Raw genomic sequence first — 23,682 nt, forward strand, 5'->3', positions numbered from 1 at the left:
GGCATTGATCCCCATACCAAGAATATGTCTCCTGCTTAAGGACTAAGCACACAATTATACCTAAATCTCTAATTCTGATCGTCTGTTTTTCTTTAGTTCTACAATTTTTATCTTGCTTGAGCTGTTGCTTTCAAAGGAAATCAATTGTCAGCTGCCCTCACCCCACCACTAAACACAGAGTTATTGAGTCAGGTCAACATTTTGCAATTTCTGGGTTTGGAAACATACAGAAATGTTGATCTTGTAGTAAAACCTCTGACTTTGGCTTTGGATAAGAAAAGAGGACTCAAAGAGAATATTGTCAGATCCTCAAACAGGCTGAGTTTTTAAATGTGTGCTCCCTAATTTCAGTCCACAGTTTCATCCTGGCATTTTGAGTGCACATACAGCAAGTATATTTGTCCTGTCAGTCTACAAGCCCTTATTTTACCTGTGTGCAACATTTGTTAGAAGCCTGGTTGCCTCATTAGGCCTCTCTCTGACTGACTAATCAGCTGATGTAGGCGGCTTCATTGGGAATCCAGAGGCTGAGCTGCTAGTGCGATGGTACCAGGCTGGAGCCTACCAGCCCTTCTTCCGTGGCCATGCTACCATGAAGACCAAGCGGCGAGAACCCTGGCTCTTTGGGGAGGAGTACACTCAGCTCATCCGGGAAGCCATCAGGCAGCGCTATGCCCTCCTGCCCTATTGGTATTTTCTCTTCTACTGCGCACATGTGGCTGCTGAACCAGTCATGAGGTAAATAGGCTTCATGGGTTGGGGGCCCCAGCAGCTAACCTATACCAGAAAACCCCCTAGCCCTTGGGGAACGAAGTAATTACACAGTAATTACACAGTGATTTCAAGAGAAAAGCCACATGTTTAATCAAGTGTCCTCACAACTGTGAGCAGGGTCAAGAAGTTGAGGTCACAGAAAAGCCAGATTCCCTGCTACTTTGTGATTCAAGTGTTAATATTTGATAAGAGACAGAAATAGAGATTTTTCAAAGAAAAAAGTGACTATTACTGAATTCACTATTTAACTTCACAATCATCCTCTCATGAAGAACAATTTATTCTGCCTGTCTTAGACTCTATCTTACCTTTAGGGCTAAACATTCCAAGTTTGAGATGAACTTTTTTCCCAGGATATAAATTATATTCTGATTTTGTTTTGGAGGCAGGATGTGAAAAACCAACTTTTTAAGTTAGAGAATGATAGACACATATACATCAAGGCTTCCAGATCAGCAGTTCCTAAGCCTGGCTCAACTAGAATCACCTGAGGAAGCTTCTTAAAATGATAGATTCCAAGGTCACATCTCCAGACCTACTAGGCATCTCCTTGGGTAGGTCTCAGGATCTAGATTTGTTAGAAGTTTCCCTGATGATTCTAGACATCAGCCATATTGAAAGACTACTGCTTTGTTACTCTTCAGTAGGAAAAGGATATATATTATTACAAAGGCTAGTGAATAAAAATAAGTTTCTCTTACTAAATATCCTTTACTCATAAGGTTGAAAAAAATATTAGAACCATTAAATTGAAATCCAGATGCACAGATATTGACGATTTTATTATCTTTATGAGCCCAAATGCCTCCTGGATAGTTGTGTAAAACAGTATAATAAACATACAAAAACCACAAAATAGTTTCTCAATACTTCAAAAATGTTTCCTGCTTGAAAACAAGTAAAACCAGTTCTTTTCATTTAAATAGATAATGATTAAGGATGCATGAAAGGCAGTGACAGCATGAAAACTGTGGCACAAATTTCACATCATTATAAAATACGGTTTTACAAACATTAAATTGGTCCATATTGAGTATGTTCGGCATTTGGACTTGCATACATAGCTCTCTGATTCTGCCTTCAGAATAGTATTTAGTACTCAACAATCAGAAGGAAAAACTGTAGGTCTTAGAATTCTCAATCTTTCATTGGAACATTTCAGCGAGTAGATAGATCCCTCACATTAGAAAAATATATAGTAATCCTAGCAATTGCTCATAAAATTTCAAATCATTAAAAAAGAGTCTTGGCTCTTTGGCTTTTCCAATTTGAGTAGTTATAAAACTGAAAATATAACTGATTTAATAGTAATAAAACATCTAATGATGTTGAAGTAAGAATTTTTTTTTCTTTCCCCAGGCCTCTGTGGATAGAGTTCCCAGAGGAATTAGACACTTTTGGTGTAGAAGATGAATACATGCTGGGTGAGCATTTCTTGCTTAATTTTCATTATGATAAATACTCTATGTTTCTGTTTTATTTCCTGTTTCAGAGCACTAAAAAAAAACTATCAAAACAAAAAAAAATAAATTCTGGCATTAAGATTTTTAGTATATTAGTGGAATGATAGCGCTATTCTGTGGTCATGTAGCACTTCTCATATTATTAACTTCCTATAAACCCATTCTATTTGTGAATGCAATTCGAGATTCCTGTTCTGGATCCACTCCTGAGTCTTATGATACCACTATAGGGAATGGAAGTACAAGACAGTGAACCAGATGGTTACAGCAGTAAAAACTCGAGCGTTTACTTCATATGCAAAATAGGGTTGTTGGTTGTGTTTTTGTTGGCCTCTTCTTTAATAAAGGTTAACCAGATTATGGAAGTTTATCATTTTAGGACTAGGACTCATGAAACGAGGCTTAACAGAGAGTAGCCCAAAAGGTGCATCCTGTTTCTAACAAGCAGAAATCCTAAAATATAAAAAACCTAATGCCTAGTGCTACATCTCCACTTATTCTTGGGTCTCAGTTTAAATAGCTACTTCCTTCTTCTTATTACATAACTTTCTTTTTTTTTTAATTTTTATTTATTTATGACAGTCACACACAGAGAGAGAGGCAGGCTCCATGCACCGGGAGCCCGACGTGGGATTCGATCCCGGGTCTCCAGGATCGCGCCCTGGGCCAAAGGCAGGCGCCAAACCGCTGCGCCACCCAGGGATCCCTTATTACATAACTTTCATTCCATTTTGTGCCTTTCCTTTTTGGTATTTGTCCTAATTTGTAATTACTTGTTTAATATCCATTTTTACTGACTGCAAACTCCACGAGGATGGGAGCATTGTTTTATATGCCTCTCCAGAGCCTAGCGTAATACCTGGCACTCATCAGGAACTCAGTAAATATTTGTACAATTAAAGAGTGAATGCATAAATGGATGAAATTTACGCATAATGACAGAGTCAAAACAAAATGAATGATCTAGATTACCTTTAAGAGAATTACAGCCTTCTTGGGGATCCCTGGGTGGCTCAGCAGTTTAGCGCCTGTCTTTGGCCCAGGGTGTGATCCTGGAGTCCCGGGATCGAGTCCTACGTTGGGCTCCCGGCATGGAGCCTGCTTCTCCCTCTGCCTGTGTCTCTGCCTCTCTTTCTCTCTCTATGTCTATCATAAATAAATAAATAAATCTTTAAAAAAGAGAGAGAGAGAATTACAGCCTTCCTAGTGATAACTGCCCATGGATATACTCCTATCCATTCTGACCACAGTTCTGGATAACAGCTATAGGCTTACCATTTTCAAAGTCACAGCAAACAATGATGCACCTGGAGAAATGTGATGGCTCTTTCAGACTCTTGGCATACTAGCAGCTATGAGCAAATGAGACTGTAATAGACTGTGTCAGGGTCCCTCCCTATTGTCCTAATATGCCATAAGGAATTTAATAATAAGTAATAATATAGTCACCGTTTTGAGCACCAGTCCTCTTTCTAACAATGTATCGCTATGATGATGAATCATTGGTTCAGCTCACCAAGGTCTCTACTTTCACCAAGATCATAGTTGAGTGGTCTCTAAAACCACAAAAGCGCTCAAAGGAGAAGGATGTTGTCAGACCTCTTAGAATGATTTTCGACTTTATTTCTTCTGTTTTTCAGGAAGCGCTTTATTGGTTCATCCAGTCACAGAACCAAAAGCCACCACGGTTGATGTGTTCCTGCCAGGATCAAATGAGGTAAACATAAATGATGAACAGCCATGTATCTTACGTGTTTCATATCTTCCTCTTTCATTCTGATGAATTAGCCTGTTAGGAAATAGATTGCCTTATGTAGTTGTGAAGACAGCCTAAGTGACTATAGTAACTGAAGATTCTTGTAAGTCATGACCTTGGAGGTCAAGAAACGTAATGGAACTAACAGTGAGGAGAAAGATGAATAGATGATAGCACCAAGGAGGGTCAGAGTAGTTCTTTACCTTCATACTTGGACTTGTGTAAGTGATTCCTAGTAAACACACTAAAGCTTTGAGTAGGAAGAAATCTTTAGTCTACTAAGAGGTATCAGTCTCTGGAAGGAAGCATAAGTAAGAAGAGACTTTGCTCTTTGGTTCTGGCTCTAACTAAATCTTAAATTTTTGGTACCAAAAACTGGTCTCCAGACACTTGCCAAAGTGGGTAAAAAGTAACAGTGGTGACTTTCCTTTATGCTCCTCTAGCCTCCCAACTTGTTTATTGGTTGTCGTCATTGATTTTATTACTGTATAAAATATCATCCTGCACTGCTGGAGCCCAAGGCACTGAACGCAGGCAGGGCACAGGGAAGAGGTATGATTAGTCCACGGGCTGCAGAGCAGAGAGCCATGAGTATGGCAACAGCCTCCAGAGACAGACCAAGGATATATTATTGCAAAGGGGACAGGAGAAGAGGCAGAGCAGAAATTTGGGGCACCAGACCAGGGAAAGAGGGTATGGTATGGAGATCAAGGAAGAAACAAACCCTGGAGAGAGTCCTTGAGCATGGGAGCATTACCACAGGCTTCTGCAGGAAGAGGGATGAGGGGTGACAGTTACCAAACTGATATGAGACCTCCATATCAAGATATTCCTGGACTGACTCTGGGAAACAGTATGGAGTTTCCTCAAAAAGTTAAAAATAGAACTATCCTATGACCCAGCAATGGCACTAGTAGGTATTTACCCAAGAGATACAAACACAGTGATTTGAAGGGACACATGCACCCCAATGTTTATAGCAGCAACATCCAGAATAGCCAAACTAGGGGAAAAGTCCAAATGTCCAACAACTAATGCATGGATAAAGACATGGTATATATACATATAGGAATATTACTCGACCATCAAAAAGAATGAAATCTTGCCATTTGCAACAACGTGAATGGAGCCAAGGTGTATTACACTAAGTGAAATAAGTCAGTCAGAGAAAGACTATTACCAAATGATTTCCATCACAGGTGCAATTAATTTAAGAGCTAAAACAGGTGAACATATGGGATAGGAAAAAAAAAAAAAGTGAGGGAAACAAACCATAAAAGACTCTTAACTATAGAGAACAAACTGAGGGTCAGTGGAGGGAGGTGGAGGGGATGATGGGCTAAATGGGTGATGGGCAGGGGACCTTTGTATATTCATATAGCACCAGAGGATTTACCCTATACATATTACCTCTTATTCTAATTAGTTCTGGAAATGGTAAACAGGTAATCCCAAAACGTTATTTACGTCCATTTTTTTTTCTTTTACCTTTCACTCCCACTCCCCTTTGTCTAAAGCTACTGGAATTTGTCAAAGAAAGACATTATAAGAGGGGCACCTGGGTAGCTCAGTAATTGAGCATCTGTCTTCGGCTCAGGTCATGATCCTGGGGTCCTGGGATCGAGTCCCACATAGGACTCCCCACAGGGTGCCTGCTTCTCCCTCTACCTGTGTCTCTGCCTCTCTCTGTGAGTCTCTCGTGAATAAATAAATCTTAAAAAAAAATCCCTCATAAACACAGGCACAGAAATCCTTGACAAAACATTAGCAAATTGGATCCAGCTGAGGATAATACATGGAGACAAGGTAGGGTCGATCATGTTGAATCAAGGGTTCACCGGAGCAGACCATGGTCAGGTCACAGCTCTCTCACATTCACCACCGGACAGGACAGCTCTAGAAAGGATGTGGTAATCCCAGGACGTGACCTTGCAAAATAGACTCTGTGGCTGCCAGAAATTATACAGAGCTAAAAGAGAGAAAAAGAGGTTTTTGTTTCCATACTGCTGCTGCTGGTGTCTTAAGGAGTTATCCTATCAAATTCCTTTGGAGGATCTTCTTGGTACTTCAGGGACAAAATCCCCCTCAATGAGGATCCCAGATAAGAATTTAAACTTCAGGGCAGCCCGGGTGGCTCAGTGGTTTAGTGCAGCCTTCGGCCCAGGGCCTGATCCTGGAGACCTGGGATCGAGTCCCATGTCAGGCGTCAGGCTTCCTGCATGAAGCCTGCCTCTCCCTCTGCCTGTGTCTCTGCCTCTCTCTCTCTCTCTCTCTCTCTGTGTGTGTGTGTGTGTGTGTGTGTCTCATGAATAAAAATAAATAAAATCTTAAAAAAAAAAAAAGAATTTTAACTTCACTGGGATGCCTGAGTGGCTCAGCGGTTGGGCATCTGCCTTCAGCTCAGTGCATGATCCTAGAGTCCTGGGATTGAGTCCCGCATCAGGCTCCTGCGGGGAGCCTGCTTCTCCCTCTGCCTCTCTCTCTCCGTGTCTCTCATGAATAAATAAATGAATCTTTAAAAAAAAAAAAAAGGATTTTGAACTTCATGCCTGAATTGCACTCTGCTAAAAGATGACACTATAGTAGCAATCCAAGTTACCATTTGTCTTTCTCCAAGATCTGTTTCCTTCTTAGACACTTTCCTTTTCTCCCACCTCATTTATAATTTAGTTGCTCACAATGTGCTTTTCTTTTTTGTTGTTGCTTTGTCTTTCTTCCATCATCTTTTTTACTCTTAACACATTAACCTTCTAAGACAACCAGGCTGTAAAATCCATGAGGGCAGGTACTCTGTCTTTCTGTCCACTCGTGTGCCTAGCAGTGCTGGGCATGTGGTAGGCAGATGGACGAATGGACAAATGAATGGCCTTTTAGTGAACTTAATCCATCACAGTACCAGGGTAGTCCTTTGGGATCTTCTTAAAAGCATATGTTCTTGCTAACTTCCACTCAAGAATTTTTTTTAATTATACTTATTTTAGCTTCCTGGTTATTTGAAATCCAGATAAATGTTTTACTGAATAATGAAATTGTGAGCAGAGTTGTTCCTATACTCGTTTTCATTAGGGTCTGTTCCTTTTCAGGTCTGGTATGACTCTAAAACATTTGCTCATTGGGAAGGAGCATGTACTGTGAAGATCCCGGTAGCCTTAGACACTGTAAGTTATTTTCAAGCTGTTATTTTTACCTGTTGTGCTGTATCAGTCTGCATAGGCTGCCATCATAAAATACCCCAGACTGGGTGGCTTACCCAACAGAAGTTTATTTCTCACGGTTCTGAGGCTAGATGTTCCAGATTAAGGTGCCAACAATTCAGTTCCTCGTGAGGACTCTCTTCCTGGCATGTAGACAGCCACTTTCTTGCTGTGTCCTCACACAGCAGAAGAAGAGAGTGAGCTCTCTTAGGTCTCCACTTGTAGACACTAATCCTATCAGATCAGGGCCCCACTTTCTGACTACACTTAACCTTAATTACCTCTTTACAGGCTCTATCTCCAAATACAATACAGTCACATTGGTGGTTGGGACTTCAACACATGACTTGGAGGGGGACACAAACATTCAGTCTAACACATGTGCCTACATAGAAAGAACCAATCACATTAGTGTTCTGCATAACAACACATAGGGAGAAAGACAAAAAGTAGATGAAGGGCTGCATGGGGCTGGGGCAGGGAGAGGGCTTGAGAGCAATGGTGAATTACTGCTAATGAGTACGAGGATTCTTTTCGGGATGATGAAGTGTTTTAAATTGATTGTGGTGACAGGTGCATGACTCTCAATATACTAAGACATTTCATTGTACACCTTAAGTGGGTGAATTGTATGGTATATGAATTGTACAACGAAGCATGTAAAAGTGTGAGAAAAAAGTATCAACGTTTAGCCTTATTTCACAGTAGGAGACATACTGTGAAAGGATGACTTTTCCCCAGATATTTACATTTGTGTGTCTAAGAAAAATAGAAACGCTGAAAACAGAGTAAAGATGGTGGTCAGCACACACACCATACAGAATGTCCTTCTATAGGGCCAAGTCACAAAACATGATTTCCATTGTAACCCTGGCCCTCTACGCCCAGGGGAAGGCTGTCAGTTCTGATGTTAGAGTTAAGGGGGCCTATCCAGACTGAACTCGTGAAGGGACGTTTGCTCTTGCAGCCAGATCACAACCGCTACAGGCCCGAAGTGGTGCTAAAATTAATAAAGATACGTTGATGTTATTTTTTAAAGCTGTTATCAGTAATATTAACTCTTAATAATAAAATTATGTCAGATGTCAACTTTCAGATCTAAAAGAGACCTGAACATTCATCTACTCCAACTCCTCATGCTTACAGGTGAAGAAACTGAGTTCAGGGAAATTCAGCTACTTGTCCAGGGCTGTGGCTAGATTGTGGCAGAGCTAAGACCCCAGATCAGCTGGGTAGCATCCCACTTCTGAGCCCATTCTGTACTAATTTGCTACCTCTGTCACTGGGAAAAAAGAAAAGAAGAAGCGATTGGTTGATGAGGGGGAGATAAATGTGCTTTATTCTTGCTGTCAGGCAGAGGGTGGACGTCTTAACTACTCTGCCTTCACTCCCAACTTCATTTATATTCTTGTACTTTTCTCCCTCTTGTACTTTACCTAGAGCGAAGTACAAGCCCTCATGTGATCCAAAGAGTTTCCTTACAGGGGATTGTACGGGGAGGCAGGAAATTTACTGAGCTTTCTTTGCTGGGAATGCCATTCCAGAAGAACCATAGATATGGGCCATGCCTGTAACACTGTGGTGAAAGTCACTTTAAGTGTGTTTGGTGGCTTCTATAATAGAAGTTTCACAGATTTACTCTCAAAATTTTTCCATCATCCTGGTGATCCAGGGAAGCAGGGAGCAGGAAGGGCATAGACCATATAGTAAGGACAGTCATCTTCCCAAAACCAAAAAAATGTAATATTTCATATGCACATGTACATACATGTGAGCCTACTTATATAGGCACAAAAACTCGCTCCTTAGCAGGGCACTAGAAATAAACACATGTATTACGTTGACAAGAAAATTAAAAATACAAAATAGGAACTGCAAATAGGATAGGCAAAATAGATAATAAATTGATGAAAGGTGAGAAGTTTCCCTAATAATTTAAAAATGGACCATTTTTAGTGTTCGAACTCTTTTCCTTTTAATGCCATGACATCCATATTTTCCATCTCTGCTCACAAATTTATTTCACCTTTGAGTCTATACTTCTAAAGCATGTGAGTCTTGTACGACAAAATATTTTTAGATTCTACATTGAAATTGCCTTATACGAATACTCCTTTCCTGAGAGTATTGTTTTGTTGTAGATACCGGTATTTCAGCGAGGTGGAAGTATAGTACCAATAAAGACAACTATAGGAAAATCCACAGGCTACATGTCTGATTCCCCATATGGACTCCGGGTGGCCCTAAGCACTAAGGTATTTGGAAAATGTTACCTTTACACATCTCATTCGTTACTACTTTTTTTTTTCGATTCGTTACTACTTTATCTCTTTACAGGAATAGTGGCCTTTTGAGTATGTGACACTATGTAAAAATGATAAACCCCGATTATGGGATGAGTGCCTCTGATGTTTTTCTAGAAATCAAAGTTTTAAATCATTCCTGAGTCATTGTCCCACTTGTCTGACTTTCTTGGAATTGTTCTTAAGAGAATTCTGAGAACTAGAAATGACAGAAGTTGCCACTGGGGCACCGTGACCCTTGGTGCTCTGAAGTTTGGCATTACCACTGAACTGCATGCCCATTGGGCCTAGTCAGCCTACCACATAGATTAGCCCTAAAACTCAGTTGCCTGTAACTATGCAACATTTCAGGAACACCATCCCCACACAATGACTTCTGCTCTCATCAGATGGCTCAAACAACTAATATCTTCTGGGATAAAAGCCTAGAAGGATCCAGAATTTGTATGTCCTTTTTAGAAGATCTTTTGACCCAAATAAAACCTATAGCAGATTCCTTTCCTATCCATTTGTCCACCTATAATACCAACACAAATTCTTACTCTTCCACAGGACTAACCACAAATTCATACTCCTACGCAAATATTATAAGATAATTAAGCTTTCTTTTCCATCTGTTTCACTTAGACATGTCTTCTTGGGCCAAACTATGAGCCTTAGACCATGGAATAAATTCAAGAGACTCAAGACCCGTAGCACATCAAGCATTATCAATTAACAGTAAACTGCCATATGGAGTGCTGTGACATTGTTTGACATGCCAAAGGGGTCCTACTGAAAGGAAATGGGAACTAGATACCATTCTCTAAATGGAGGGTTTCTAAAGATAGCTGATCTCATCCATTATATATTAAATCTCTTTAGTTTTAGTTTCATTCTATGAACTTTTCTTGACCTGTCATCACATTCTAGCTTAGTATATTCAAAGAAGCCACCTATGCCACTCACCATATTTTGTAGTTTAAATCTTTTTCAACAAGGTCTAACCCTGTGTTCCTCTTATAAGACTTCATTATTCATATTATTTCACTGATGGATGTTGAATATATATATTTGTATGACTATGTTGTACAATTTGAATACTAAGCTTTGTTTAATAAATTTTTTCACAAATTTTTAATCCCTTTAGTGGGTGACATTCTTTTCCTAGTAAGCTATTACATAACACATCCTCTATCTATGATTCACTTCCCAGGGTTCTGCCATGGGTGAATTCTACCTTGACGATGGCCATTCATTCCAATATCTCCACCAGAAGCAATTCTTGCACAGGAAGTTTTCATTCTTGGCAGGTGTTTTGATCAACAGGTAATAACAGCTAAAAAGCTGTGTGTTTTCTTAAATAATTTATGCTATCCTCAAAAGCACAACTGATATTTTAACATGCTAACTTCAAAATTACAGTGATCTCAGATTAAAGAAATTAAGGATGAAGACCATTTGTGGAGTATCTTTTTTTTTTCAGCTTCACTAAGGTATAATTGACAATTAAAATTGTAATATATCTGAAGTATACAACATTTTGATGATTTTGCTATCAGTATATACTGTAAAAGGATTCCCACAATCAACAAGTTAATTAACTCATCCATCACCTCACATATTTGCTGTGTGTGTGTGTGTGTGTGTGTACACTTAAGTTCTACTCAGTTGACAAATTTCAGTTATACAATATAGTATTGTCAACTATGGTCACCATCTTATACATTAGATTCTCAGACTTAGGGCACCTGGGTGGCTCAGTTGGTTAGAGCTTCTGCCTTCAACTCAGGTCCCAGGGTCCTGGGGTCAAGCCCCACATCGGGCTCCCTGATCAATGGGAAGCCTGCTTCTCTCTCTCCTGCTGCCCCTGCTTGTGTTCTCCCTGTCAAATACATAAATAAAATCTTAAAAATATATATATTCTCAGATTTTACTCATCTTATAATGGAAAGTTTGTCCCCTTTCACCAGCCTCTCCCTATTTCCACTTGCAAATAGAAATGATTTTACTTCTTCCTTTCCAATTTATTTCTTTTTCTTGCCTAATTACTCTGGCTAAGATGTCCAATACTATGTTGAACAAATATGGTGAAAAATGAACATCTTTTTCTTGTTTCTGATTTTGTTTCAGCTTTTCCCATTGAATATAATGTTAGCTGTAGGCTTATCATATACAGCTTTCATTACGTTGAGGTATATTCTTTCTTTTTTTGAGAAAGTGAGAGAAAGGGCACGAGCAGGGGGTAGGAAGGGGCAGAGGGAGAGGGAGAGAGAGAATCGTTTTTTTTTTTTTTTTTGAGAGAGAGAATTTTAAGCAGGCTCCATACTGAGCATAGAGCCTGATGCAGGGCTTGATCTCATGACCCTGAGATCATGACCTGAGCCAAAATCAAGAGTTGGATACTTAACTGACTGAGCCACAGGCTCCCTGAGGGTACATTCTTTCTGTACATAATTTGTGGAGAGTTTTTATCCTGAGGTACATTCTTTCTATACATAATTTGTGGAGAGTTTTTATCATGAAAGGCTGTTGAATTTTGTCAAATGCTTTTCCTATATCTACTGAAATAATATTATTTTTATCTTTTTTTGTTAATGTAATGTATCATATTTATTGATTTGCCTATGTTGAAGCATCTCTGTATCCCAGGAATAAATCCCACTTGATCATGGTGTATGATACTTTGTTGAGGAGTTCTACATCTGTGTTCATCAAGGATATTGGCCTATAATTTTCTTTTCTTATAGTGTCCTTGCTAGCTAGTATCAGGGTAATGCTGCCCTCATAAGATGAATTTGGAAGTGTTCCGTTTTTTGGAAGAATTCGAAAAGAATTGATATTCTTTAAATGTTTGATAGAATTCAACAGTGAAACCATCTGGTCCTGGACTTTTCTTTGTTGGCAGTGTTTGTGTTTATGAATTCAATATTCCTACTAGTAATTGGTCTGTTCAGATTTTCTATTTCTTTATGATTCACTATTGGCAGATTGTATGTTCTAGCAATTTATCCATTTCTTCTAGCTTTCCAATTTATTTTTTTAATTTTTTTATTTATTTATGATAGTTACACACAGAGAGAGAGAGAGAGAGAGGCAGAGACATAGGCAGAGGGAGAAGCAGGCTCCATGCACCGGGAGCCCGATGTGGGATTCGATCCTGGGTCTCCAGGATCGCGCCCTGGGCCAAAGGCAGGCGCCAAACCGCTGCGCCACCCAGGGATCCCAGCTTTCCAATTTACTGATGTGTAATTATTCATAGTAGTTTCCTATGATCCTTAGTATTTTTGAGGTATCAAATATAACATCTCCTCCTTCATTTCTCATTTTATTTATTTATTTATTTATTTATTTATTTATTTATCTATCTATTTATTTATTTAATTTATTTATTTTCCAGTGTAGTTAATATACTGGAAAATTAACATGTTAGTTTTCTGATTTTATTTATTTGAGTACTCTTTCTTTTTTTGTTGGTGAATCTAGCTAAAGATTTGCCTATATTGTTTATTTTTTCAAAAAAACTAGCTCTTGGGCAGCCTGGGTGGCTCAGTGGTTTGGCGCCTGCCTTTGGCACAGGGCGTGATCCTAGACACCTGGGATTGAGTCCCATGTTGGACTCCCTGCATGGAGCCTGCTTCTCCCTCTGCCTGTGTCTCTGCCTCTCTCTGTGTCTCTCATTAATAAATAAATAAAAATATTTAAAAGAAAAAACTCGCTCTTGGTTTCATTGATCTTTCCTATTGATCATTTTAACCTCTGTTCCATTTATTTTCACTCTGATTTTTGTTATTTCCTTCCTCCTACTAACTTTGGGCTTAGCTTGTTCTTTCTATAGTTTCTTGAGGTGTAAAGTTAGGTTGTTTATTTAAAATTTTTCTTTTTCTTAATGTAGGCATTTATTGCTATAAACTCCCCTCTTAGAATTGCTTTCACTGTATCCTGTAAGTTTTGGTATATTGTGTTTCCATTTTAATCTGCCTAAGGTATTTTATTTCCCTTTTGATTTCTTGTTTGACCCATTGGTTATTTAGGAACATATTATTTAATCTCCATATTTTTGTGAATTTTCCAGTTTTCTTGTAATTGATATCTACTGTTCTACCATTATGGTCAGAAAAGATGCTTGATATCATTTCAGTCTTTAAATTTGCTAAGACTTGGTTTTATTCTAACATATGGTTTGTCTTGGAGAATGTTCCATGTATGCTTAAGAACAATATGTATCTTCTGCCGTTGAATGGAATATTCTCTATGTATCTATTAAGTCTATCTGGCCTAACATGTAGTTTAAGTTCATGTTTTCCTTATTGATTTTCTGTGTGGATGATCTATCCATTGTTGGAAGTGGAGTATTAAAGTCCCCTGCTATCATTGTATTGCTGTCTATTTCAACCTTCATATCTGCTAATATTTGCATTATATATTTAGGTGCTCTGATACTGGGTGCATAAATATTTAAAAATGTTATAACCTCTTAGTGAGTTGATCCATTATATAACAATTTTTGTTGTCTTATTACAGTTTTTGGCATAAAGTCTGTTTTGTCTGATATAAATATTAGCTACCCCTGCTTTTTTTTTTTGGTCTCCATTTGCATGAAATATCATTTTCCATCCCTTCACTCTCAGTCTGTATGTGTCCTCAAAGCTGAAATGGGTCTCTTATAGATAGCATATAGTTAGGTCTTGACTGTTTAACCATTCAGCAACTCGGCCTCTATTGATTATAGAGTCTTTAGTTTAAATACACTTAGAATAATTATTGAGAGGTTGTGTGGGGGCTCATACCTCAGATGGGGGCCCTAAAACTGGGGCAATAGGAGTGTGATCCAAACCTTTTACTCTTCAGGAAGAAGTTAGTAGTTCCTCTCCCAATTGTATGACACTGTCCTGGGGGTGGGGGTTATGGTGAGAGTGTTTCAGCTCTTCCTACCTGTTTTAGTGGGGTATTTCCTCAGTCACCTGATATAGAAGAGTCACTCTTCTATATACAGAGCTAGTTTCTGTATCTCTAAAAGGAAATTAATTGCTCCACGTGTAGCTCCACACTCTGTGGATCCATGGGAGGAAGGAAATTCAGGGGCCTCTTATGTTTCCATCTTGGTCTGGAGTTTCCCTGAAGTATTTTTCAATCACTCCATGAACCAACCTTCCTTATTGTCTCCATCTTCCTTTTCTTCCCTCTCTAAAAAATAAAAAGAATTCAATTTAAGTTATGATTAATCCCATTTATCCACCCATTAAGCAATTATCTGATTTCTTAAAATCTTATTGCAGTATCCAAGTCACATTTGAGACTTCAGTGTCCTTAGATTATTTCTCTCCAAATGGCTTGTTAAAAGAAGATTGGTTTGTCTACTGGTTAGGCTGCCCTTGACACAGGGAATCATCTGTTTCCATCTCTTCATCATAGTAAACGTGACAACCATATCGTTCATGCCTCCATAGGGAAAGATGGGAGGGAAACTCACAAGGCTGGGATGTTGACATAGTAATGAGTCCAAACCCCTCTTCCTCTCCTTTTCCTAATGCCATTTGTATCTATTCCAGTTGTGCTGACAAAAGAGGTCATTATCCTAGCAAGTGTGTGGTGGAGCAGATCTTTGTCCAAGGCCTCAAGAAGCAGCCATCTTCTGTGACCACCCATTCATCTGGTGAGGAAACAGGTCATTTGGTTTTATAAACATGGGAGTATCTGCAGCAAAGAGATGATTAGTCCTAAAACTGATTGACTAATTGCACTTAGTCAATTGCACCCTACACTTTCTTATGGAGATCAAATATACTGGTATCTAGAGGAAGCCAGGCCATTGTGCTTCTCATCAACTGGCCTTTCTGCAAACTGTAAGCTATTAATATTTTTCTAAGGGAAATTACTTGGGGCTTGAAATAACATTGTAGCTTCTCTGAATATATTTTTAACTGTAGATATCTGAATCCCCAGAGAATCCTACCCATGTTTATGGAGTTTCCTAAAGGGATATATCCTTTCTTACCTACTGAATTTCTTGGGTAAATCACTTTGTTCCTTACAATTTCTTTTCAACCAATATTGCACTCAAAATGATGGAATGTTTAATGTTTAATAAGTTCATGGAAATCCATGGGTAAAAGTGCTACTAAATTGGATTCTCCTAAGTAGAGTTTAAGGTTTTATGATCAAGTCAGAAATATTTTAAATTCAAAGGAAAGATTTTCTCTCCTAGATATTCATCTAACTCTTCCTCTTATTGTCTTGATATTTAGATGGTAAAGAGGAGCCTGTGGCTTTTACATATTGTGCCAAAATGTCTACCCTGAGGCTAGAGAAGCTCTCACTGAACATCGGCACTGACTGGGAAGTCCACATCAGATGACAGTGAAGTGCACCCGTTGATGAGCACAGGAAGCAGCCTGCACCTTTTACCCTTTCCCTTGACCTTTACTGTTATTTGTGCTGCATGCTAATTGACTTCTCTGGCTACAAATGATCTTTCATTAGTTACCAGTGTACTAATGAGAATAGATCTCAGGTTTTATAAATTTTTTAAATATTTATTTATTCATGAGAGACGTACACACAGAGAGAGAGAGAGAGAGAGAGGCAGAGACATAGGCAGAGGGAGAAGCAGGCTCCATGCAGCAAGTCCTGGGCCAAAGGCAGGCACTAAACCATGAGCCACCCAGGGATTCCCCTGGGTTTTACATTTTTAGAGGTACTAGTAATACTCTTTGTGTCAAATACTACTTCTTTCCTAGATGCAAGTAGCCCCAAGACATTTATAGAGTTCATTGATCTGCTGCTGCTTCTTGGACCATGGCGCTGTGGTACACACTGTGGCCCAATGAGTAGCTTATCTTTGAGCATAACTGGATGGGTTTATTTGTTGTTCTTTTTTTTTTCTTTAAGTGAACTCTGCCCCCAATGTGAGGCTCAAACTCACAACCTTGAGATCAAGAGTCGTATGCTTTACCAACTGAGCCTGCCAGGCACCTCTGGATGAGTCTGTTACATGTGAGATGTGGGCCAAACCCACCTTGTGTGGCCCATTTGTGGAAGCTTGCCTCAGGCCAAGCGGCAGAGTCAGGCTGACTATAGCTGCTGAATTGCTTAAGGCCTATCTCCAATAGACAGCAACCTTTGGTACCCCCCCCACCCCCAGTTATCTTTCACTCACTTAGATGTGGGTAAAACAACCCTTTTCTGTTTGCACTGCATACACTGCAGCGATAGGAAGTTAATATCCCCTAAAGACTGACTTAGAAGCACAAAGGATTCTTTTCCCTGTCATGCTCTTTGGGCTTCACAGTTCCTAATTAATCTCCTTAAAATTACAATTTATCTTAATTATTTTCATTAAATACTGTTTACTAATCACAGAATATTTGTAACATAAGTAAGCTATAGCTTATAGTTAATAATTAAATGAATACCCATATACCCAATACCAAACTTCAGAAATAGAACAGAAGGCTGGGATAAGCGGATCCCTGGATGGCTCAGTGGTTTAGTGCCTGCCTTTGGCCCAGGGCATGGTCCTGGAGTCCCAGGATCAAATCCCACATCGGGGTCCCTGCATGGAGCCTGCTTCTCTCTCTGCCTGTGTCTTTGCCTCTCTCTCTGTGTGTGTTTCTCATGAATAAATAAATAAAATCTTTAAAAAAAAAAAAAAAAGGCTGGGAAAAGGGTAAGTGAGGTACTTGCCTTGGGCAAAAAGTTTAAGGGGGTACGGAAAAAATGCAATCATCAAAATGAATAATATTTTAATATGGTATTTTTTAATCAAAATTAATGCAAAAAATAATTCCTGAAGAACAAAATATCAACATTTTATTTTTTTAAGATCTTATTTATTGGGATCCCTGGGTGACACAGTGGTTGGGCGCCTGCCTTTGGCCCAGGGCGCGATCCTGGAGACCCGGGATCGAATTCCACGTCAGGGTCCCAGTGCATGGAGCCTGCTTCTCCCTCTGCCTGTGTCTCTGCCTCTGTGTGTGTGTGTGTGTGTGTGTGTGACTATCATAAATTTAAAAAAAAGATCTTATTTATTTATTCATGAGAGACACAGAGAGAGAGAGAGAGAGAGAGGTAGAGAGGTAGAGACACAGGCTGAGGGAGGAGCAGGCTCCATGCAGGGAGCCCGACACGGAACTCGATCCTGGGTCTCCAGGATCATGCCGGGCTGAAGGCTGCGCTAAACCGCTGAGCCACTGGGGCTGCCCAAAATATCAACATTTTAAATAAAGACATGATCAGTATTACTGAGTTTTCCTTTTCCCTCAGGCTCCGGTATGGTTTGGGCATGGTCTAGAACATTACACCACACCAGTTCCTTAGAATGCTTGCTGCTCTGGAGCTGCCTGTGACTCCCTGCTGCCTGCCACCGCTGCTGTGAGGCAGCCTCATGTCCTCAGCACTCCTAAACCAATGCACATTTCCATGTTTCCTTCCCTAAGCAACTTGCCAACTGCCACCTCTGTGCCTTCTGTTCCCTGGGCCCCATATCTACTGCCTTCCCCCATCTGTGGAGATCTTACCATCCATTCAGGCCCCAGTCAAATGCCCCTTTTCCATTAAGCGTTTCTAGCTAGCCCAACACCCCCATGCCAGTGCACCCATGAGCAGTGATTTTGCCCATTTCTGAAATGTTGTTCTAGTGTGTTCTACTTAGCATTCTCAGGGATAGTCCCTTAGTATTTCAATCCTGTCTGTCTTGTCCCCCAGCTAGATTGTATGTTCCTTAAGAGCCTGTTATATTTGTCTTCTGTCTGCCAGAGCAGCATTACACTTAGCTTTCAGTAACTATTGGCTACAAGTGGTTAACTGATGGATTTGATTGATTAAAAAATGAGAATTGCATATATTAGTTTCGGATTTACTTTATTTATTTATTTATTTATTTATTTATTTATTTATTTATTTATTTAAAGATTTTATTTATTTATTCATGAGAGACACTGAGAGAGAGAGGCAGAGGCACAGGCATAGGGAGAAACAGGCTTCATGCAGGAAGCCCGATGTGGGACTCGATCCCAGGTCTCCAGGATCATACCCTGGGCTAAAGGTGGCACTAAACCACTGAGCCACCTGAGCTGCCCTGGATTTACTTTTTTAAAAAAAGATTTGTTTATTTATTTATTCATGAGAGATACAGACAGAGAGAGAGGCCGAGACACAAGCAGAGGAAGAAACAGGCTCCTTGCAGGGAGTCCGATGCGGGACTTAATCCCGGATTCCTGGAGCCACCCAAGTGTCCCAGATTTACTTTTTTTTGACAACACTCTTCCCTCTAGATGCAGTAGACATTGTACATTTCCTTGTGGACATGTTTCATTATATCAATTAAGGTTTGAGCTTTGTACCGTATATAAGCTGACACAGACATTTGCAGATTCTTTGCTAACTCTGTAAGTTTTACAAATGAGGAGAAAGGAAGAAGCTGGCGTTAACTGAAGCAGTATTTCCCAGCTTCAAACTTCCCTTTAGCAACCTACAGTAAGAACCTGAAAACAGGGTGCTTTTACCTAATATAAATGATTGTTTTTACTAGCATTTAAAGTTGAATAATTAAGACCTATCTTTAACATTTGTTGCGTTTATTCTTCCATGTAAAATATTTTTGAAGGAAGAAATGAAATATGAACTACTTGAGTAAATTAGGAGTACATTGCTCTACCTTGACCCAGAATGATACTGAAACATTCACCTGGAGACATTGAGTAGAGAGAAATACAGTCTGGGTGTTAATTGTTCTCTGCCCTTTACTGCTTCTCACACATTACTCACCTCCTGTTTCTGCAGCTGTGCACCAGAGCACTATGTGAGGGTGAGTTGGCCTGCAGGTGTTCAGTTACCATGTGGCTAACTTTTGACATGTTTACTCAGGAAACTGGATTTCATGTAAGAATTAGAACGATCTCCACAGAGATTGAAACAAAGCTCTCAAATGCATAATGTGTCTACTTAAGGCTTAAATGCCAAGAAATGAAAGTTGACAAATTAGTCTAAATCAGAAACTGCCCAATAGAAAAACAGGAAGAGGTAATTTATAAAAGAAAGTAAAACAGACAAAACAAGCATGAAGGGTGCTCAGCCTCATTAATAATCAAAGAAATGATTTTTTTTTTCACCCAACTAGCCAAGATGAAAAAGAGTAAAGGTGTCCAGTACCTGTGTTGGTGTGGGGAATAGGCATACTCATGCATCATTGGTGGAATTATAAATAAGTACAATCTTTCAGGATGAGTATCTGGCAATGGTATCAAAACTTTAAATTTGCATTCTCTAATTCATCAATTCCACTTCAGATAAATCAGATAAATTGTTCAGTGCTACTAATTTCAGTGTGATTTACACTAGGAGTAAGCTGTATTCTTTAATGGGACTGGTTAAATATAGCCCTTTCATACAACAGAATACTATGCAAGTATTGACCTATAGGACTAACTATGTTCTGGGCACAGCTCACTTCAGAACAGGTGAACTCCCATGTGTCAACATGACCAAGGCCAATCCCAGATCATGCCATTCTCTTAAAGGCTCTCTAGAGGAGAAAGCTCAGATTGTCACCAAGAGTTTGTCTTAAAGTTGTGCTGAGCCTTGTATCCTGATTAACAAAAACTAGTGAACCTGGGCGCACCTGGGTGGCTCAGATGGTTAACCATCTGCCTTCAGCTCAGGTCATGATCTCAGGGTCCTGATTTCCAGGTCCTGGGATCATCCCTGCATCAGGCTCCCTGCTCAGTGGGGAGTTTACTTCTCCTTCTGCTCTGTTTCTCCCCTCTGCTCATGTTCTCTCTCTCTCTCTCTCTCTCTCTCTCTCTCTCTCTCTCTCTCTCTTTTTCTCTGTAATGAATAAATAAAAATCTTTAAAAAAAATAAAACAGTGCATCTGTTCACCATAGCCACAGAGAAGACTGCATTTCTCTGTGTTCTGGAGTTTGTTCTGTGTGCAGGATTCTTCTACTTTTTCACATCTCTTTCAGTATCAGGGTATCATAATGATAGCAGAAACACAGTCAAAAAAAGCTTAATGGTTTTTCACCCGTAACTGACCATCCTACCTCAGAGCTTTCTGGGAAATGGAATGCCTATGACAATATCAAACTTCCCACTCTGCTTTTAAGATTTCCACCTACCAAACCTTCTGAATGCCTTGTGTAAATTCCAGGGGCAGCACCCAAGACAAATAACTTCGCAGCTAAGGGCATAGAAAGCCAACAGTAACTACACTGGAAATAGATTAGCATATTAACCACAGACAATGGAGGCCATATAACTAGCATTCTAGGAGAAATAAAGGATGGCATTTGATATCAAATCTGCCTGTCTTATGACCAGCATTGCAAAAGACTGTGCGGTGCCATAGAAAGGCCAGCCAGAATTTGACAGCTGCTTCTTGACAGTTGTTTCCAGCAGGCTGTGGTATTAGATTCTTCCCCAGTCAGAGCTAAGGAAAGGGGAGCCCTCACTATTTATATGCAAGGATCCAGCAATCTTATGTCTAGCTCACATTACTGGAGTCATCGTTATGCATTTAGTATCTCCCTGGAAATCAGAAAACCTGGGGTCTAGTTTGGTTCTGCACAAACTGACTGAGGGATCTTGGCCATGTCATTTAATCTCTCCAGGCCTTGGTTTTCTCATTTGTTAGATAATTTCTAAGATTTTGTGAGCTTTCCATGACCTCTCTGTAAAATTATAGCAGATATCTCAAGTTTCCTCATGTAAAATAGGATTAATCAAACCCACAAGGTGATAATACAGATTTAAGCTATTCTATGTGGAAGTGCCTGGGTGGCTCAGTCAATTAAGTGTCCAACTCTTGATCTCAGTTCAGTTCTTGATCTCTGGGTCATGAGTTCAAGTGTCCAGTGTGGAGCCTACTGAAGAAAAAAAAAAATAGAGGACACCTAGGTGGCTCAGTAGTTGAGTGTCTGCCTTTGGCTCAGGACATGATCCCAGAGTTCTGGGATCGAGTCCCACGTTGGGCTCCCTGCATGGAGCCTGCTTCTCCCTCTGCCTGAGTCTCTGCCTCTCTCTCTCTGTGTGTGTCTCTCATGAATAAATAAATAAAATATTTTAAAAAATAAAAGAAAAAACACGTATCCTAGTGAGTAAGGGACAGATGGGGCTAGGTAGGGAGAGATAGGTAGGGGGCTACATGACTAGGCTCATGCAGGGGTTATGTGTTCAGACTCACAGAAATCCCAGGTGTGGGAAATGCTAAGGCATACAAAACCAGAGATAAGAGAATATAATGAGACAATGAGACTACCTTTTCAGAGACAAGATATCTCTCTAAGAGCTACAGCTGGACCACTGAAAATTATCAAACTTCAAAGTAAAGGTAAACGTAGTGCTCTCAGATTTAAGTCCTCTAGTCAGTTCTCAATAAAAGACTGCCAGCGAAAGCCACAGTGGCAATGCATTCAGGACCCCTCTCACTCTATAGAGCTTTTTTCTTTCCTTTCTGTTTTCACCTTCACTTAATAAACTCACTTCACTTGACCCTTTTGTGTCCATGAGATTCGTTCTTCAACTCTGTGAGACAAGAACCCTGTGATCCTGTAACACTATGTGTACGGAAAGGGAAAAATAGTAACTCTATTTTGCAGAAACCTGGTAGATTCTACCTTAGCCAGGTGATCAAGATTGACGTCACCTATGATAAAACACATCTATATCGTGTACTCCCAAATGAGAAGGGCATATGACCTGTGATATTCTTTCCCCAAATCCACAAGCTCAGTATAATCAAATGAAAAACATCAAACTCAAGCTGAAGGGCATTCTACAACATACCTGCCAAGTACTCTAACCAAATACCAAATCATGAGAGACAAAGACTGAGGAACCATCAGAGATGGGAAGATACTGAGGAGACATAACAAAAATGCTGTGCAGGATCCTGGATCAGATCCTATAACAGGAGAGGAAGAAACAAAACCATTAGTAGAAACACTAAAGAAACAAAATATGGGGCATCTGGGTGGCTCAGTGGTTGAGCATCTGCCTTTGGCTTAGGTCATGATCCCAGGTCCTGGGATCAAGTCCCACATCAGGCTCCCAACAGGGAGCCTGCTTCTCCCTCTGCCTATGTCTCTGCCTCTGTGTGTCTCTCATGAATAAATAAAATCTTAAAAAGAAAGAAATCAAAATATGCCTTCTAATTTAGTGAATAGTATTTTACCAACATTAATTTCTTAGTTTAGATCATTGTACCACAGTTACATAAGGTATAAACATTAGGGGAAGCTGGGTGAAAGGCATACAGAGACTCTCTACTATCTTGCAACTCTTTTGCAAATCTAAAATTACCTTAAAATGAAAAGTTTTGAAAACTATGTGCAGTGGCCAGCTCACAGCAGGCACTTAATGAATGATGGGTGTTATAAGCAAATGCAGTGCTTCCAATAGAATTGAATCAAAGAAAAATTTATTGATGGAAAAGATAGTGATACAAACCCATAATTCGGCTTGTTGGTGCCAGAGAAACCAGTCCAATCACAGATATTGCATGATGTTGGCTGAAATATGTTATAAAAACTAGTTCTGGGATCCCTGGGTGGCGCAGCGGTCTGGCGCCTGCCTTTGGCCCAGGGCGTGATCCTGGAGACCTGGGATCGAATCCCATGTCAGGCTCCCAGTGCATGGAGCCTGCTTCTCCCTCTGCCTGTGTCTCTGCCTCTCTCTGTGTGACTATCATAAATAAAAAAAAAAAAAAAAAAAAACAAAAAAAAACTAGTTCTTTATCCTCAAAGAGACTTTTGGGAATCGAAATGTACAGCTGCTCACATGCTCATTATCTGCCTTTTGTTCTTGGGCTCAGATCAGATTTCTCCCGGATAGCATGAGTTTCTACAGCTACACAGCTGAATAAACCTTGGTTTTGGAACTGCTAATCTTGAGAGGGGGCGGTTTATCCACAACAGTTGATAAAGCAAAATGCATAGCACATTGCACTCTATGTGTTTGATATTCCCATCCTGCTATGACAATAGGCTCATCTTCTCACACACTCATCTCAGTTACCAAGTTACTTAGACGGCCAAGGAATGAAAGGTCAGTGGGTGTGTGGCCCAGAGATAGCTCCCCCCACCCCAGGGACAAATCAGCCAAAATGCTTTGATTGCATTAGCAAAGCAATAAGAAGGGTAAGAAATTTCTCCTCACATAGGGAAATTTTGTTCAGCAGATAAACAACATGTATTTAACCAAGAGTATTTTAT

At 39.9% G+C, this 23,682-nt stretch overlaps 1 protein-coding gene across 8 annotated transcripts in view; it reads left to right on the plus strand.

Annotated features, from left to right (window-relative positions):
- GANC (glucosidase alpha, neutral C) overlaps nt 1-23,682 on the plus strand; it is a 78,049-nt gene that overhangs the window by 52,498 nt on the left and 1,869 nt on the right. For 3 of the 8 annotated variants that reach the window (XM_055316718.1, XM_055316720.1, XM_055316719.1), the window contains exons 18-25: nt 495-738; nt 2,134-2,198; nt 3,878-3,954; nt 7,077-7,151; nt 9,329-9,442; nt 10,686-10,798; nt 15,022-15,125; nt 15,718-22,004. In XM_055316718.1, the coding sequence (XP_055172693.1) occupies nt 495-738; nt 2,134-2,198; nt 3,878-3,954; nt 7,077-7,151; nt 9,329-9,442; nt 10,686-10,798; nt 15,022-15,125; nt 15,718-15,827 (902 nt within the window). In that variant the 3' untranslated portion in view covers nt 15,828-22,004. Of the gene's footprint in view, nt 1-351; nt 739-2,133; nt 2,199-3,877; nt 3,955-7,076; nt 7,152-9,328; nt 9,443-10,685; nt 10,799-15,021; nt 15,126-15,717; nt 22,006-23,682 lie in introns of those variants that run through there. The other 5 variants (XR_008663313.1, XM_055316723.1, XM_055316721.1 and 2 more) reach the window with 4 other exon arrangements.

Source organism: Nyctereutes procyonoides, unplaced genomic scaffold, assembly GCF_905146905.1.
Source record: "Nyctereutes procyonoides isolate TBG_1078 unplaced genomic scaffold, NYPRO_anot_genome, whole genome shotgun sequence".
Taxonomy (NCBI): domain Eukaryota; kingdom Metazoa; phylum Chordata; class Mammalia; order Carnivora; family Canidae; genus Nyctereutes; species Nyctereutes procyonoides.